We start from the raw sequence: 17,871 nt of genomic DNA, 5'->3' as shown, positions 1-17,871 counted from the left end.
GCAGCAAGGAGAGAACAAACCCAGACTGCATTGACTGGCTGAGTAGCTTTTATGGTCAGGAATGATGACACTGCAGTCACTTCTATGGCCTGGGCTCGTGGCTAAGTATTTGCAAAGTTTACAGCTATTTCCCTGTTTTATCTCCACTTATCATCTCTGGCAGGCAACACACATCAACAGCCAGAAAGGTATATACATGCATGCACAATGACAAATTTTCTTGGCTCTGCACACATTAAAACCCTTTCCTTGCTATTGATGTGGGCTGCCATTCCATGCAGCTTAAAGAAACTGTAATAGGAATAGCATTGTGGAAAGATTAAGACCTGCTGGCTTCTTGATGTAATTTCAATGATCTGCCTGCTGCCTCCTGTTCTGCCATTCCCAACATTGTGGTCTAAAGCTCCTTTTCTGTGAAAAACTGAATTCCAAAGTAATAGCCACTTACCTAGTTTATCTAAAAAAAACAGAGTTTGTTCCCTCTGTTTTGTAGCCTTCTGAGAAGCCACATGAACTCATGGACAGGGCACAGCCTGCAGTTCAAGAGCACCCTGTGCCCACGTTGTGAGCAGCAACAAGCCTAAGTTATGTCTTGCATGGATGAGCATGCATCAGTGTTAGCTCAATTTAGACTAGCTGTGCTGACGACAACAACTGCTGCTGATTCTGTTGTACTCTTAGCCAGCACGTCGCATCATTTTCAGCTCTGCACGTCTCCTAAACACATTTGAATCATGGCATGGGATTTTCAGCTTTCCGCTACTTTGTCTGCCTTTTTTCATGTGAGTAGACTCAAAGGTGGTTGTGTGTTTATATGAAGAAGAAGAAGAAGTAAAACAGACCTATGCAGTACAGCAAACCCCAATGTAATGCAAAATGCTAAAACACTGGCATAAACACAAAAAGAGTGGACAGTGAGAAAGACAGAAAAAAAGAAGCTTATAACATACAAGCAGATAACATCCCGCCCCTCAGTGGAGGCCATAAAGGGAGCCTGTGAGGCGACAGACTACAAAACAGAGATAGAGGTGGTGTAAGGCAATAAAGGGAGGAAGTGTCTGTTTTGTGTGCCTAAGGTGCACACATCAGGGAGTCATTACAAGGCAGGACCGGTCAGATGAGCTCCAGGGTGTCATTTCTCTCCTTCGCCTTCACTATGCCTCCAGATCTGTTTGCTCCCTAATTCTGTTGTCCACTTCAACTAGTTCCACTGTAAACCTGGCTGCTGCAAGACCCACAGAGGCTATAATATACAAACATGCACTCACACACACACATACACACACACACACACACACACACACACACACACACACACAAACACACTGAGCTCCCCATGGATGAGCCCCTGCAGAGGTGATTGAGCACCGGCAGGGCCTCATGCTCCTGTCATTTATAAAGGTGTCACTCTGAGAAACAGAGATGCTCCTTCGGATTTTGACACACGGAGTGTGTGTGGGGGAGGTAGTCAAAAGGCACGAGGAAAATATGGTAAAAAATAAATTAAAAGAAAGGTTGAGGCAGGATAAAGTTAAAAAAGAAAGTTAAAGAAAGTTAAAGCGGGCAAGATAGGCCAGAGAGAGACAGAGAGTGACAAAATCAAGAGATGGAGAATGGGGGAGGGTGATGGAGGAATAGTGGATATGACCGGAAAAGAGAGAAGGGGAGACAAGAGGTGTGGCTCATCAATCCTAAGGTTGAGTTCAGCGTGGCGGGGCTGCTGCAGCATGTAGGTGATCCATCACTGTGCCTGGGCCTCCAGCTTAAGCGCTCTCTCTCTCTCATCTCTCCATCTCTTTGCTATACCACCACCCCAAAACACTTCTGAATACCTCTGATAGATGTCTGGTGAAGAGCTGTCAATTCTTTGTCAAACCTGCATTGCCACATCATCACCACTGATCCCCGGTGAGGACCTCATTAATCTCCCTTTTTATTTCAATCCATCTCCTATTAGCCTTCTCCCTCCCTTCTGTCAGGGCAATAATGCACTTTGTTGCATTGTTTTTGTTGGGGAACAAGGGTGCATATAGGTGCATTGCATCACCTGTTTACTGAGGCAGCAAACGACGTAGGCACCAGCTCGCTCTCTCCCTCTGCATTCTACTGCTGTGCTCGGTTGAGAGGTTATTGAAATCAAGCTCCCTACAGAAGGCCGCCTTTCCTGAGGGAGGTTGCAGGATAGGTGAGTCACAGAGGATGAAATAGACAGGCCGATGCTCTCCTGATAAGGTCAGCTTGCACATTGCTGCCACAGGCAACAAAATTAGCTCTCTTTATTTACAGGGTATTTTCCGCTGTAGCCCAGCCTGCTGCCTGCCCGCCAGCCACGAGGGATAATGGCTGGGCTAGAGATGTGTGCTTTATTCTCAAACTGTATTTAAATGAACGAGACACTGCCAAAATAATGGAGGTATTTAGGCTGTTCAGGAATCTCTGCTTATATGGCCAAACAATCATTCAACAGGATATTTTTGCTTACTCATTCCCTCTGCTGGGCAAAATACAGACTGGAGGGAGGCTGATTCCTTTCAGAAGAATACATCTGCAATATTTGTGCAGCACTCCATTAATTTCTCATGACCAAACAGCAAGAAGTGCAATTAGTCTGCGAGTGAGTTTCATTATGTGAAGAAATTAGCCCTGTTGTGAGAGACAAGGTCGGATGAGAACAAATGAGTAAAGAGCTCTCACTGGACGGAAAAAAACCCACAGACTGATGAAAGGTAACAGAGTCTTTTGTTCAGCGCTCACAGGAACATATAGGTGTGCTTTACAAGTGTCACTGTATCAGATGCTTTTGCATCAACCGTCCTGTGCACACAGGTAATGAAAAAAGTAATGAAAAATGATGACACCGCTAGTCAATGACGACACTGCACACCTCGTGTCACTACAAAGACACAAGGATAAAACAAGTGACAGCCACCTACTATTGAACTGTGCACACTCGGGATAACTTTAAAGAAGAACTTCAGAAGAAGCTTCAAGCATTGAAGAGCGCCCCGCTGTTTTCTGTCTCCTCTAGTTTAACCCTATCACTAAAAGAACAGCATAGACACAGGAAGACATCAATGGGTGTGAATGAAAGAGTTTTAGGAGGAGTGTGAGGAGAGTAGAGTAAGTGAAAGAGGCTCCGTGTGAGCAAGAAAAAGAGGGTGAGCAAGAAGGAGAGAGAGAGAGAGAGAGAGAGAGAGAGAGAGAGAGAGAGAGAGAGAGAGAGGGAGAATGCCCTGAGTATTTTCCTCTTTTCTCTGTGTGGTCCACTTATCAGCCAGGCAGCAGGGCAGTCTTCTGCGTGCAGAGCCCTATTGGCTGATTCATATCACCAAACCACAGTTGAGAAGATGGCTCAGAGTGAATCAGCCTGCATGGTAAAGGCAGAATATAGCACCTCGTACTACTTGTTAAGTGAACGGAAAACCACATGCACTGAGCCCATGAGACAAAACTTAAATGAGTCTGAACATAAGCCACTGATAAACCGTGTAAATGTATAAAGTGCACAACACATGTGCAGGCTGTGTTAAATCAAATCATTTGTTGTGTAGTCTTTAATTTAAATTAAGTAAATTGATCAACTTATCATCAAATTGGATAATAATTTCAGTATTAGTTTGAAATTTTACAACACAATGTTATACAGGGCTAAAACAAACGTTCAATTTGTGCAATGTGGTATGCATGTCTACGAGTGTGTTTACAGTATGTCTGTGCGTCAGCAAAGGGAACAAAGCACACTTTCTAGTCCTGGCTGTTAAGAGAGTTGGGCACGCAATGATCCAATGCGTTGTCTTTACTGCCTCAATCAGTGACGACACCTGAAGGTATTAAAACTCTGCGCTGGGCCATGAAATTAATGAGACACAGAAGGAAAACTACATCCCTGACCTGCTTCAGTTGCCACTTCTGCTGCTGAGAATGAAGAATTTAACTGCCCTCCCAATTTTATTCACCAAATAAGTAGCTTCTTGTCAATAAACATCCTCATAACTGGATTTAATTTATGGAAGACTGAAAACCACCTCAAAGAATATTGATGTACCTGAAGTCAGTAACAACACTTTGTTTTAGAGTGGTTATGGGGTGCTGGCCACAGCTCAGAACAGCTAAATGACTCATCAAAAAGTTTGAACCCAAGTTGGTTTTTCACTTAAGGAAAGCGGATAAGGAGGCAGTCGAGGAAATAAACAGCCAGACAGGGAGATACCGAAATGGGCAAGCAGGCTGGAACCAGGCGAGGAGATGAGTAGATAGACAGTGAGACAGCAAAGCAGCAGATGAATGTAGCTGTGCCTTTAGTAGGGCTGCATCACTGGGAGCTGTGGTAGTTTGATTTGGCAGCAATAGGCCCACTGGGGAGGAATAGCAGAAGGACACACCTAGTGCAGCAGGAGGCCATCGATTTGTCCACAGAGCCACAGTCAGACAGCCGCACAGATGAGAGAGTAGAGAGCGGGTCAGTCTAGAGCGTCACATCACACCACCCCCCCCCCCCCACACACACACACACAAACACACACAAACACATCCACACACACAGACATTCCTAAGTGTCACAGGGAGCCCGGCACTGACAGATCCCTGAGGAGTGGAGGGAGGCATGGGGAGATAAGCAGACTGCACATGGGAAGAGATACAGGTTTTACCTCTGGGAATATTGTTTAACAGTAAAAACATTATGTAGGTGATTAGTATGTATTGCAAAATGAAATCCAGGCCCCGGGTCTTAACACACGGCCAGTGTGACTATCTATTTCTGGAAATCAGTCTGCTGCCGGGGGTTTGTTTAAAGAGACCACATGAAGAGACCAAAGCCTGGCAAGGTCTGGAATTTGACCTTAACATAAAATAAACTGGGGGGAAGCACACTGAAGGCCACATCCCTGCTAGAAGGTCCCCAAGATACAGTCTGCAAAACTAGTTGCACACATCCAGTCATACTAAACACACACACACACTTTATCTTCTCCCTTCCCATTTTTTGTTACCTACTTGAAAGTAACATAAATTGCTTCTTCATCCAAACTGTGTTTACAGACTAAGACAGGATAAAGGCTCCCAGCAGAGGTTGTTACAGTTAACAGGGAGTAACACATATGAAAAAAAGGTCTGTTATTGAGACCTCCTGCTAGGATAATGCTCTGAATGATAGTCCACCCTTTGGATTAGCCCGAGAGACAAAACAAAACAAAACACTTGGATGTCTTGAAAATAGGTAACTTCTCAGACACCTATAAGCTCACACTGTGCTTGGAGAAGCAGCTCTCTCAGACAGGGGAGCGACACTTTTGGCTGAGCTACAGGGAGGCACTTGAACAAAGACACACACACATGCACACAATCATACCAACAAACAAATAAAATGAAGCTAAAGCATCCAATTAGTACAGCTTCTACATCTCTTGCTTTGCATCGCAGGTTGCTGATGCTCTGACAGTGAAACAGGTAAATCTTTGCATAAAGCTACTATATGTAAATGAGCAATACTGAATAAGGGACATAACATAGCCAGTCAGTGTGCTTTTGGTCTCACCAAAACACAACAATGATATTGCTATTGATATGCGTATTGCTGATGCAAAAGATCTCAAAAACAGTCCTAACCAAGAAAATATTAAAAAGATTTGTAAAAAGATGTATTACTGTTTGTTTAAGCAATAGTTAAATATGACCTCCTAAATTCAGTCTGAGCAGCAAAATCCCTTTCATCTTCAATAATAAAATGACCCCTCATCTGTTTAAGAGGTGTGCTACGTCATCCTCGCCCTCCTGAATCACCTACACTCTCCAATATCTTTCCCCTCCACTCACTCTAATTTCCTCTCATAAAAAATCTGCCTTCTACGACTCTCCTTGGCTTGAAATTTTATGTCTTTTTGTGGCCATTCTCAGAGGAATGTTGTCAAGGTAATGTGATGATGACCCTTAGACTCCTCATTAAATCACTGAGTATCAGAGCATCAACGAAATCTCTAAAATGTTAATGTGGAAATACAGCCAAGACAACACAGACGACCTTAAAAAAAAATGGCGGGGTTTTTTCTTTGATCTGTTTCGACTAAAGGTCTAAATCACAATCTCTTTCATTGGCACTCACATCAGCATCCGTGTCACAACCTTATTCAGACAGCCAGACTGTCAGTCCAAACAAAGTCAGTTAGATTCAACAACACTAAAGAGATGGGTGTCAGAGTGACAGATGGAAAGTTGAGCATCTGTCACTGTGCTGAACCGTTTGGCTGAAATCAAAGGCAGATGAGGGCCTTCAAAGGACAGGCAAAGCTGTGTCTGAGGCCAGACATGCTCTGGTGTGCTCCGCAGATATGGGCCAAGAGGTTATATTGCTTTCTTCTATCTTTTTCTTTGTTCTCCTTTGTCTTAAGGGAGTGAGAGGCAGAGAGAGGAAAAAGGTAGAGAGAGAGAGAGAGAGAGAGAGAGAGAGAGAGAGAGAGAGCGAGAGCGAGAGAGAAAGAGAGAGAATGAGTCATGAAGAGGTTGTCTATCTCCCTCTGCCACAGCAAGCCATGTTGGTCAAACACTCCTTAGTAGAATTTGCATGGTGTTTCCGGACGCCAAGGGTAATGAGCAGAGGTGGCTGCATCAGAGAAGTGCCAGGCCGTGATGCGGATCATTTATGACAGTATCAGAGTACTTTTGCCCTGCAGCCCTTCCCTTCTCGTGCCTTCTCCAGCTTGCTGCGACAGAGCCGTTGCCTTCAGCGTACCTTCAACTGGGAGCACTTTGACTCAGCTGGATGCAAAGCATGAGCTAAATAGCAGAGTAATCATCAGTGGAATTGTGAACACACTACTTCAAATCTCATACAGTTTGCACGTTTACTTTCTTGGCACTAGGTGAAGAACAACGAAGCCCTGGAGCAACATCTATGAAGTTGGCTGCTGTGCGTTTCAAACTGCATTCGGTTCGCAAGATGGTGGAACTGGTGGTCTTCTCTCAAATCCCACCTCTCTCTATATTCCCCATTTAAGTATTCTTTTGTATTGAAACATGTTTTTTTCTAACATTTATTACAAGGTTGCATTCGCTATATATGACTACTGCATGGTGGATGTTGTCATTGTCCTTGAGGGATTACAGACATGCAGCTCATTTTTGTCTCTGTGGTAGTCAGCAAAATTCAAAAGGTCAAGTCAATGTTATTGCCCTGATGGTGATTTTAAAAGATTTGGGGGCTAGCAAAACAAAGGCCACCGTTTGGCATTATTGGATTGGAACAACAGTATTTGTCAGATACATTGATTTTTCTGTGACTGGTTCTTATTATGTTGATGTAGGCAGTATGCCTGCCACATATGACCCTGTAGTACACGTGCCTACACTATGAGGGCCCTCATCTCCTCTAGCAAGGACAAGTCAGTCTGATGGATGATAATGACGGAGGATGGTTGAATAAAACGCTAATGTCCGCCAGTTAAATACACTTAAGCGTAGCCTCATTTAGGTCCAGAGTATGAACATTAGAGCAGTACTGTGTCACTTGTAACAGGTACATTTACATAAAGACACAGACACACAACAAAACACAGTTAAGGCGTCAGTGACAAAAAAAAGCAGTGTTTGTCAGCTATAAAAGAGCTACACATATTCTTTGTAAATCTTTATAATCATTCACAGAAAGAACCAAACAGGCAGGCCTCACTGCCACGTTGACAATTTTTGAACTTGCCGTTGTCATTTTGGCCATATAGATGACGGAAAGAAACTTAACTTTAAACACAAAAAATGCTAATATAGGGCCACAATCACAGGTTAATAAAAGGTGCTCTTAGTGATGTTGGGGGATGTTACTTCTTGTTGACATTTGAAGTATTTTCAAACAAAATAAAACTAGCTTGCCCCTCCCTCCTCCTCATCCTGTCCTCTCCCTTCTATGCTTCCCCCCACCCCCAAATCCTCCTTGTTATTGGCTGGAACACTGTTTGTGCATGCTTCGTGGTGAAGGTGGGCATAGGTTGTTTTTGTTGCCGTTAGTAGACCCGGGGCTGTCTACAGAGACACGTTTTTTTACAGTGTGTTCTGGGGACAGACAGCTCGCTAATAGTTAGGAGATGTTTGCTGTATGTGACAATACATTTTGTAGCCTAAAACACGTGTAACATTGCTTAAAGCACCATTAAAGCGACACAAAAATTTACAGAGCCTTCAGTGTGAATGCCGGCTGACAACTTTAAGAAATTTGATTAAATGGTCATTGCTTATCATTTACATGAGACTTATATCCACATATTCATCTGTGCTTTTAATATGACTGAGACCAATGAATCCCCTTTCACACATGCAGTGTTCCCCAGGAATGTGCAGGGACATATCCTGCATGGGTTGATCTGAATTGGAGCAGGGATCGATATTCAGGGAAATGTGTACAATTTCCCGTCTCAAGACCTAATAACATTTAAGTCAACCCTTCAATCTTGCTTGTGATACGAGAAGGACACTGCTCATAGAAGAAGCATAGGTCTGGATGTCCTCTACACTGGTTATCACATGACATGGGGCTAATTAACTCCAGAGCGGAAAATAGAGACCCTGCAAGGAGCAATAAACATTCTCCATTAAAAGCCATCTAATTAGAATGCAAGCTACAAGGGCTTGAAGGAGAACACAACAAACACAGAGGCCAGTGTAATTGTCAACCAAGCTCTGAGGAAAGCAAACATAATAGACATAATCAGCCAAGCGCTTCCTACAAGGCTATGATAGAATGCTGTATAAGTACGGCTCCATATCTGACTGAAGTTTCCATGTCTTTTTGCTCTTCCACGGAAAGGTCACAGACCGCAGCAGTCATGAGCTTCACATGGCATGCCATCCTTGTAACACATCTATCTAGTACCTGATGAAAAGTGCATCAATAATAGAAACTACTTGTCAAATTTATCCTTTCTTAAAATGTTAATTTTAAATATTAACAAAACATTAATTTTAGGTTTCTAGTCGATCAAAGCAGAGTCTCAAATGAAATAGCATTTACAGGGATGTACTTTCCTTTAATGGTTATTTTTAATTAACAGCATTTCATGGATTAAAAATATTTTTTTAAAGAATGCTCTAAATGGGCTTCTATTTGGGTCAGTCCATTTTCACTGCTTTAAGAAGTAAGGAGCGAGGAAGCCAAAGTCAGCAAAGTCAAAAGTTATAGGAGAAACTGGAAGATTTCTAAGTCAGCCAATGCTCTGTCCACTCAAGGCCTTTAGGCGCGTGGTTGATTGATAGTAATGGAAACACCAGGAGGCCTTCAGAGCCCATTGCCAATTTAACTTTTTTTACCATGACTCAATTCTTCCTCCAATAACCCAGCTGCTTACCGGGATGGACAACAGGCTTCTGGTGCTGATAAGATGAGCGTGCAGGGGCAGAGGGAAAGATACAGAAAAATAGTGTGTGTGTGTGTGTGTGTCTACTAGCACCACTGGTTTTATAAAAACACTTCCATGGGGCAGTTCAAGTAAGGCAGCCAAGCAGACAGGTGAGGGAATCTACGGATGCAGCTGTAACTTGCTCAATTTTCCCCTTACTTGTAAAGGTTTGCTCCACACACAACACAGACACAAAACACCCAACTGGCTTCATGGCCAATTTATGTATCACGCTGGGCACATTATGAGTTCCTGTGTCTGGTAAATGTGTTTGGAGTGATAGGAAGAATGATTTTGACTGTGAGTGAACAAAATAAATAGAGAAATTTATCTCCGTAAGAGCTTTCAAGGTTCAGTCTTGGTCAACAACTGCCTGCTATTCATATAACTGACAATGGGCTTCTTTCTACCTCAAACTTGCAGCCCTTTCTTTCCTTGCTGTAATCATGTTATGTTTTTTGTTATTTCCTGACCCCGTGGTGTTTTAGTGGATAGAAGAAAGGATTTAATCAATTTAAATCAAGCTTTAACTAAGACACATCAGATCATTAGACACTCGTTTAAATGTGGATTCATTTTAAACCAAATTAAATTTAAGACAGCATTTTAACTAAGTTTATATTTCAATTTGAAGTGAGATTACATTTAATCTAGTTGCACTGGAATTCTAAACTCATTTAAACCCTAATCAAGGATCAATTCTAAACTGTCACTTGTCTGATTTGTTCAGATTGCTTAATTCATTAAGAAGACATTCGGTGGTTAGAGAGTCAAAGGCAAATAGCTGAGATGTGAGTCAACACATCCCTTAACCCCCCTACACAGGAAAGGCGGCAAAACCGCTTTGGGCAGGCCGTTTCATTGATTTCATTGATTTGAAATAATTGAGAGCAAAATTATTTCAACTTTGACCTAGTTGCTGCTGACCTTTTGAAAGCGCAACCAATGAGATACCAGCATGTCATTACCTAGCACTGGAAAATCGCTTCCTTGCCACCCTTGGTGACGTTTACCTGCACTGCACTTCGCTCTCTGCTCTGCGCCCTACCTAGCGGTGCGCAGAGATTACATTGCGTATCATGTGTAGGCAGCTTTACACAACAGCAACAACAAAAATGACTACAATACAAAACAAATAAATAAATCAACATTAAATCCCTCTTAATATTTGGTTGGTATTATTATTATTATTTACTGTTATCATATGGCTGATTTAGTTTAGGTTTTATCAGTGTGTACAGTAATTGTCTAGTAACCCGCTGCTTCTCAGTGTAAAATGTTTTCATCTTCAGGGACCAGCCTGGTTGAATGAAGGTTCTGCACAGAAAGAAAGAAAGAAAGAAAGAAAGAAAGAGAGAGAGAGAGAGAGCGAGAGAGAGAGATAAAGACAAAGAGGAGGTTGAGGCATCTGCTCAGGTATATAATGATGACGCTGTAAGGGAGGAAAGCAATAAGATATGGAGGTCACGTTTGCTAGCATGGAGTCTCCATCTGTCCCCTGGGGTTAGTGGGATGAGCCAGGGATGACGGTATGACTGGGGGAAAAGAGGTTGGCAAATCGTAGCAGACTTGGGGACAGAATTTGCCAGCTCAATTTCTATCCCAGAGGCCACGCAAACAGTAAATGAGGTGTGCATGTTGTAAAAGCAGTCTATCGGCCATCAAAACACAAACGTTGAGTTTGAGATCAGTCGTGGTTTGTATCGATTTGCCCTCTCAGGTGAACTGTACAATACATCATTTAAAAGAGGATCATGTCCATATTCTTGCGTGTGTGTTGTGTGGTATGTAGTCTAGGACACAGGCGAGTGTAGACACATTTAGAGCTTTTATCCTTTCCTTCATATCTTTTCATCAAGGAACATATCCTGGGACAAACAGCTTCATGACACTTGCAAATATCCTCAGAGACGGTCGTTGGTACAGCGTAAAAGCACAGAAAACATTACAGGATGTGTTGAGGCAAACATCCAACAAATTACAGACCGCATAAATCAATTACAGGGCATGATGAAGATCTAAGGTCACCTATTCCACATATTTAAGAGTCTATGAATCAATTGCACCCAATCTACATGACTGATCCCAACTGAGCTCAATAGTTATTGACCAAATGTTATTACTTAGGCGTTTAAACAGAAAGATGGAATAAGTTAGCCTGGTTCCACACCTCTGAAATGCCTCGCACATCTCTAATTTGTTAAGTGTAAAAATGGGGCTGGCGCTGTGCTATAGAAGAGCATTCTACATGTAGTTGGAATAACTAAAAACTACATAGCTAGCTACCTAGCAACATTCATTAGAAGGGCCTCAATGTGACAAGCGTGGATGCAATCAACACATTACAAGTTGTTGTAAAATGACTTACAATACAAACTATTCAAGCGCCATATGATTGTTTTGAAAGCCGTTATGTTGACTCCTCTTAGCAGCCGCTACTGCCATGTCCCTGTCAACTGAAAATTATATCTGCTGGATGAATATGTCACACGCTAGTGATTGGTCAGGTAACAAAACACCCGTTCCCCAACAAGAACATAGATAACCAACACAAAATCCAGCTGAAGGAATGTACTTTTCCTCAACTGCAATACAGTCAATAGTGTGATTGCTTTACAATGTCTTTTTTTGTACAGGCTTTTGTACATGTCTTCCTAGGAAAGGCACAGGTATAATACTAACCCTAAGGATGACTGCCTTTTGTTCAGTGCCCTGTCAAGGCTCTAATACTGTGAATGCTGGCTCAACGGCGTGGCTTATCAGGACATGTTAGATGGAATGGAAAGTGCTATGACAATCTGCTGTGAAAAACATCTATTGTACCATTGAGGACAAAGGTGCAAACCTTCTTTAAGGCAATATTGGATTTTTACTGTTTTTGAAGTAGGAAGTAGTTTTTGAAGTATTTTGATTTGACAGGATTGGCCAAAGATAGATATTTTCATATGTTTATACCATGACAAGCAGTTTTATCCATTTCACTGATTTATACCGCATAACTCAAGGAAATCAATATATCTTTCTTTCTCTGTGTCAATTGCAATGTTCATATTTACAGTATGTGCATTCATGTTTATTCGTGTCACTGTGCAGGTGTTCGCACTCTCTGCCGATACCCTATTTTTGTCACCAATCTGGAATAAGCCTCTGACACAGAAAATAACAGCTTTGTTCTCATCTCTGTCTGAAACACAAGGTGGTGACCTCCCACCAGAATGTAATGTGCATCTTTTTTTCTCTTCAAATGCTTTGGGATGATCATAGAAAAAAAAGGGGGAGTTTCAGGGGCCTGTGCTATTGATTCAATTTCTATGACCACAAATACTTTAAAGCATAATAAGCCTATGCTTCAAGTCCCCATACCCTGTCACGGCTTGAAATGGCCTTGTCGTTACCTACAAATCACAGCTCTCCGCAAAGCCCTCTCTGGAGCGATATGTCAGTGACCACAAGGGAGGGGGGAAAACAGAAGGCAACAGACACAAGCAAGCCTCTGAAAAATGTAATGTTTTTTGTTGAGGATTTAGCCAGTGGTAAGGTAATGTGGGAGTATCATTCATGTTTGAGACGTAGCAGATCCTCTGAGGAGATGTTGAATATTAAAGGGCTTTGCCGGAGCCTTCCTTGTAAAGGCTCTTGACAGGAGATTTGTTTATGACCTTCAAAAAAGGAGGAAGAAGTCAATGATACTGTAGCTCTAACTGCCTCTTTTGCATCTCAAGGCAGACCCTGTCATAGGAAAAAATATTGCTACACTTTCAATTTAAGGTATTTACTGTTGTTCCTTTAAATGCAATATGAAAGTAACAAGGCAAAAAAAACGTGGGATTCAGAGAGGAAGACCTAGTTGAATTGTTTGCATCAAAGTATCCAAGAATGGACAGTGAACATTTTAGAAGTAGAAACGATATGGAAGTGAAAGCTAGTGTATTGCTGCTGAGAAAACTTTTCCTCAAATTCGTTCATTAAATTATTGCTAACCACAGATGCCTGAACTTCTGAAGCAGTGCTCTCGTTTCACCGCGCACCAAAAACTGTCAAAATACACACAAATAAAGGTATTCTCGGAACTTACTGAATGAGTAGAGTTTCCACATCCAAAAACACTAAGACAATGACAATTGCCATGTTTGCATAGGAAATTTACAAAAAAAAAAGTCTTATAAGCCACCTGTCTACATTTCCACATTTAAAGAAAGCGATTCTAATGACAAGAGTGGTGTTGTCTCAAGCTAAAAATAGGTTGGGGATAATTGGCTTAGAGATCTGGCAAGTGCAAGTAAAAGAATTCTTCCTTAATCTGTCGATTTGAGCAATATGACTGCCTGTGAAATGCTTTGTTGCTCACCAGCAGCAACTGCCTCTGTGTAAAAGTGGTAGGTTAGAATTCAGCGCAAGAAGAAGTAATATGTAAGGCATCTCAGACAATGCTTCTTTTACACAATACTGCATATACCTAAACAGAGCAAAGCACAACTCCCCTTACACAAATTGAAGCAAGGTGGTCTATCTGATGAGAAAAGTGGGCCTTAACGTGTTAGTGAGTACAGTAACTGTTCACTCTCAAGTAAGACTCACAGTCTTGTAGCTTATCCATATCAAATTATCTGAATTTGTACAGAAACAATATCAACAGTAAAGGAGGACTATAATTAACACACGTTTCAGTGTTTAAAAGGTGTGATGGCACATTTTATTTTAACACAACCACATACAAGCACGGATTAATTTTGGTTTGTGCGCGCCAAAGAAAGGATGCCTGTGTAAATGTGTTGCTAGGAGGCTTGTTTTCTTCAGCAGCTTAACGTGACACACTAACCCGATAATTAGGCTGTCTGACAGTCTGGCGAGGCTGGTGGCTCAAGTCTGCTTTGTTTCGTGCCGTTGTTTGTCGAGGGGAACAGCGGCCTGCATTTTGGCCGACTTGACACGCTCGATCCAAAGGCGTGCATTGCCGGTGGTCAGACTCAAATGACCAATCTGATTGGTGGAGTGCTAACCCGAAAATGACGATGAAAAGCAGGCTGGGCGTGACTAGAGTCTCTCAAAATCTGACGATCTGAAATAAAGACAGATTCAGCAACTACATGGCCTATTTGTTGCTTAATATGCTTTCAGAAACACGCTTCGGTGAACTATTTTAGTAAAATATGAGATTGGATTCTGAGCAAGCCACCATGACAGTCTGGCTTTGAATTTCTGGAGAAACCAGACCCTCATGACGCGTTCGTCCAATCAGCTGCCGTCAGCAGTCGGCATGGCTTCGGTGTGTTCCAAGGCACTTTTTTGGGCCAACTCGGGGAGGCAGTCAGTCCGACTGCCTTTTCTGCGGCCATCTGTCGGGTTAGTGTGTCGGGGTCATAACAGTCTATCACTATGGCCTACCACATCTGCCAGAACACAGCGGGAGGCTACATGTAGATCTTTCAGTGGCCTTTGGTGGCAAAGAACATCAGCTGAAGGGAAAAGCCAATGTCAAACATTATCCTATTTTAGCAAGATCCTATTTAAAGCTGTAAAATGTTTTCATTTAAATATGTCTGTTAAGTCACTATCTTTAGCTGTAGGAGGTAACACAATGGTGATTGAGCCCTACATGTGAACTTATTGCAATAGATATATTTGCTGTATTACCAACTGGGTGTCTTGCGTGATATTTCCTGAGGAAAAAATGCTGTATTACAGCTCTTCTTTACACACAAACAAGACTCCAGACCATATGGATATGCTTCAGACTACTATACTCTCAGCACAATGGTATTGTTTTTACACACTGGTACACTATGGACCACTGTGACAAACCTTTAAAACTCAGCGTAATAATACATTTGCAGAAACAGATACAGAAGACCTATACTTCAGATACAACTAGTCCAGAGTTCTTATAATATTCTATTTTTTGGCAGCACAAAAGCTAGTTTTACTGACCAATCAATACAGTTTATCAATAAAGACTGATGTCCTTTGCAATACAAACCTATTACACTTTCCTGATCCATCTTCATTTGTGGTAAATGAGAGTAGAGGAAGACCAGACCTGACTGTCTTTAAAAATTAGGGAGCTTCAACACAGTTTAACTACACTGGAAGACCATGATGGGGACTGCTCTGCAAGGAAATAATGGTCCAGTAAGCACCTGTTAATTTGTTCCAGAATAAGAGAAAGGGCACCAGAACAAAAAAAGTGCACAATTGTTTCTATAGAACACATAAAAGCTTTAATGGCTATATAGGCAAACAAAATTATACTCAAATCATGTGCTGCGCACAACTCCAACTAGCCCACAAGTATGTAAGTCTATAAAAAGTTCCCCTTTTATTTAATGTGGCATCTCCGAGAAGATATAAAAAAAGACATTTGGATTTTTCTTAGCATATGGCTTCTCCGTTTCATAGTGTCTAATTAATGCGTTATAGCTTCTATGGCTTCTAAAAGTGGCGTTTTAGTCCATAAACGTTATTGGATCATTTTAGAGTTTTCAAATCCCCATTCTTGTGTGAAACACACCCAAGCTTGTCTGACCAAAAGAATCCCACACACCCGCACACATACACAAATCATGCACACATAGTGGTTGGAGAGAACATGTTCAGGCGTTCTGGTTTTTCCTTTTTCTACGGCTGCTATACCCAATCTCTCTGGACTATTTAGTGTTGAGATTTTTGCTCTGCCAAAGAGAAGAAATAATGAAAGGTTGTGCTGAACCAATAGAAAAAGTATAAAGGAAAAGAAAGAGTAAAAGGATCATTCAAAACAGCGAGCATAAGAGGCAGCCCCCTCCCACCATCCTTTTCTATCAATTGTAGCTACCTTGACCCAACGTTAGATCCTAGTGTTGGCAGGTGGATGGCAGGACGTGGGTGCCCAGACTGTCACGTAGCGTTAACCTAACTACCACACAAAACACAACTCTGCCCCTCTGTCCCTCTGACACTGACATACTGTACGAGTCTCGTCTGAAACGCTTCAAACATTTAAAAGTACTGTTATTAGCATATCAAGCCAAAACTATGTGTAAACGTTAGTTTTACATTATGCTCGCTACGCTTACTTGAATGGGAAATTAATTACCGTTAGCTATCGCTAAATGCACTCTTTTATACCATAAATATGACAATATATTTGGTCCCAACGTCCCAACGCATGCCATACAGTAAATAGGCAATATATTCGGCTGTCAGTTGATTGTTTTAGAATAAGACAGTTCAACTACATGCTAAATGCATTGCTAAAGCTAACTTACCCGCACGTTAGCAAACTGTACAACGTCAAATAACTTTACTCACCACGGAGTTCTTCATAGTGGCCTTCACGGTAAAGCCTTGTGTTTTTAGCTCCATCTTGTTCGTCAAAAAAGACAGGTGTTGTCCTGGAAAGACGAATCTAAAGCGGAAATGAAGAGCAATGTTGATAACTAATTAATTTGTGAGGCTCTTAAAACGTGACGCCCGTTGTTTTTTTATAGTGGTTGCTAAGCAACCTCATACTGGACGCCTTGGTCTGGTTGCTGCGGAGACGTGTGTTTCCTTGTTACCATAGAGATTCCATGGCACTGCTGAAAACATGCAGATCAAGGCGTGGTTAATCGATTGAGGATTTCTTAAATGTAAAAAACAAAAATTGCTCTTATTATAAAAACTATTCATATATCAAAATATTATGAAGATGGTAATATTAGAGCAAAACATGAAATTATTTTTATTCACGACCTTGATTATTTCATTTGTGGGGGGTTTTGCCATTCAATTTTTTTTTTTTTTTTCCAGAGGGGGACGATACTTCTCAGGATTTATTCAATCTTAACTTGGCCACCTAATCTTAATTATGATGAGGTACAGTAAGAGGACTGCATAAATACAATTGTGTCTATTTCAAAGGTGTGCAGGTAGCCTATAATGAAGGTCCGACAGCAAGCCAAATGATTTGTCCTGCACTTACCCTTTTGTTTAATAATAGTAAAGAGTCAAATTGGTGCTCTCTTTACGTAGTACCATCCGGATGTTTTTATTAATGGGCTACAAACTGTAAAAAAAAAATTACCTCACACAGGACGACTTGTCGTTCTGTGTAGGCTACTCTTGTGGCTTCAGGGCCACCACACTTGCATCTTAGACACAAAAGATCGATCCCACCCTCAGCTCATTATTATACTCGGCGGATCCTCATCCAGAAGTAAATACTTGATGATGCTCTTTGTCTGATAGGTAGACCCGGGCCTTGTCTCTCAGTAAGCTGGTTAGAGAGCAGCCTGAGCTCTGAATCGTTCCAATTTAGAGATGTGGCACATTTAATCTTCCAATATCGTTTTTGCCTTTCTTGGATCTGGAACTGGTGCAACTGTTATTAATCTTCAGTGCACAGGCAATTTCTCTAAAAGCCACTATTTGTTTTTTATGGCTCCATTGAGAGAGGAGGGTATAGCAGCAGGAAGGGAGACTGTAAACAAGGTATGCAGGGAAGGCAAGTTATGTCCATGTCAGCATTCAATGC

At 41.7% G+C, this 17,871-nt stretch overlaps 1 protein-coding gene across 2 annotated transcripts in view; it reads right to left on the bottom strand.

Moving 5' to 3' along the window:
- The window catches only part of pacrg (PARK2 co-regulated), a 128,604-nt gene extending 111,689 nt beyond the window's left edge, over window positions 1–16,915 (bottom strand). Inside the window, exon 1 of one of the 2 annotated variants that reach the window (XM_034858887.1) lies at window positions 16,668–16,915. In XM_034858887.1, coding sequence (XP_034714778.1) covers window positions 16,668–16,721 — 54 coding nt within the window. In that variant the 5' untranslated portion in view covers window positions 16,722–16,915. The remainder of the gene's footprint in view (window positions 1–16,667) is intronic. The other variant, XM_034858888.1, reaches the window with a different exon arrangement.
- Window positions 16,916–17,871: the final 956 nt, after the last annotated feature.

This window comes from Etheostoma cragini, chromosome 20 (assembly GCF_013103735.1).
Source record: "Etheostoma cragini isolate CJK2018 chromosome 20, CSU_Ecrag_1.0, whole genome shotgun sequence".
NCBI classification, from domain to species: Eukaryota; Metazoa; Chordata; class Actinopteri; order Perciformes; family Percidae; genus Etheostoma; species Etheostoma cragini.
Note: the sequence above shows the minus strand (reverse complement) of the source record. Positions and strands in the feature narration are given on the sequence as shown.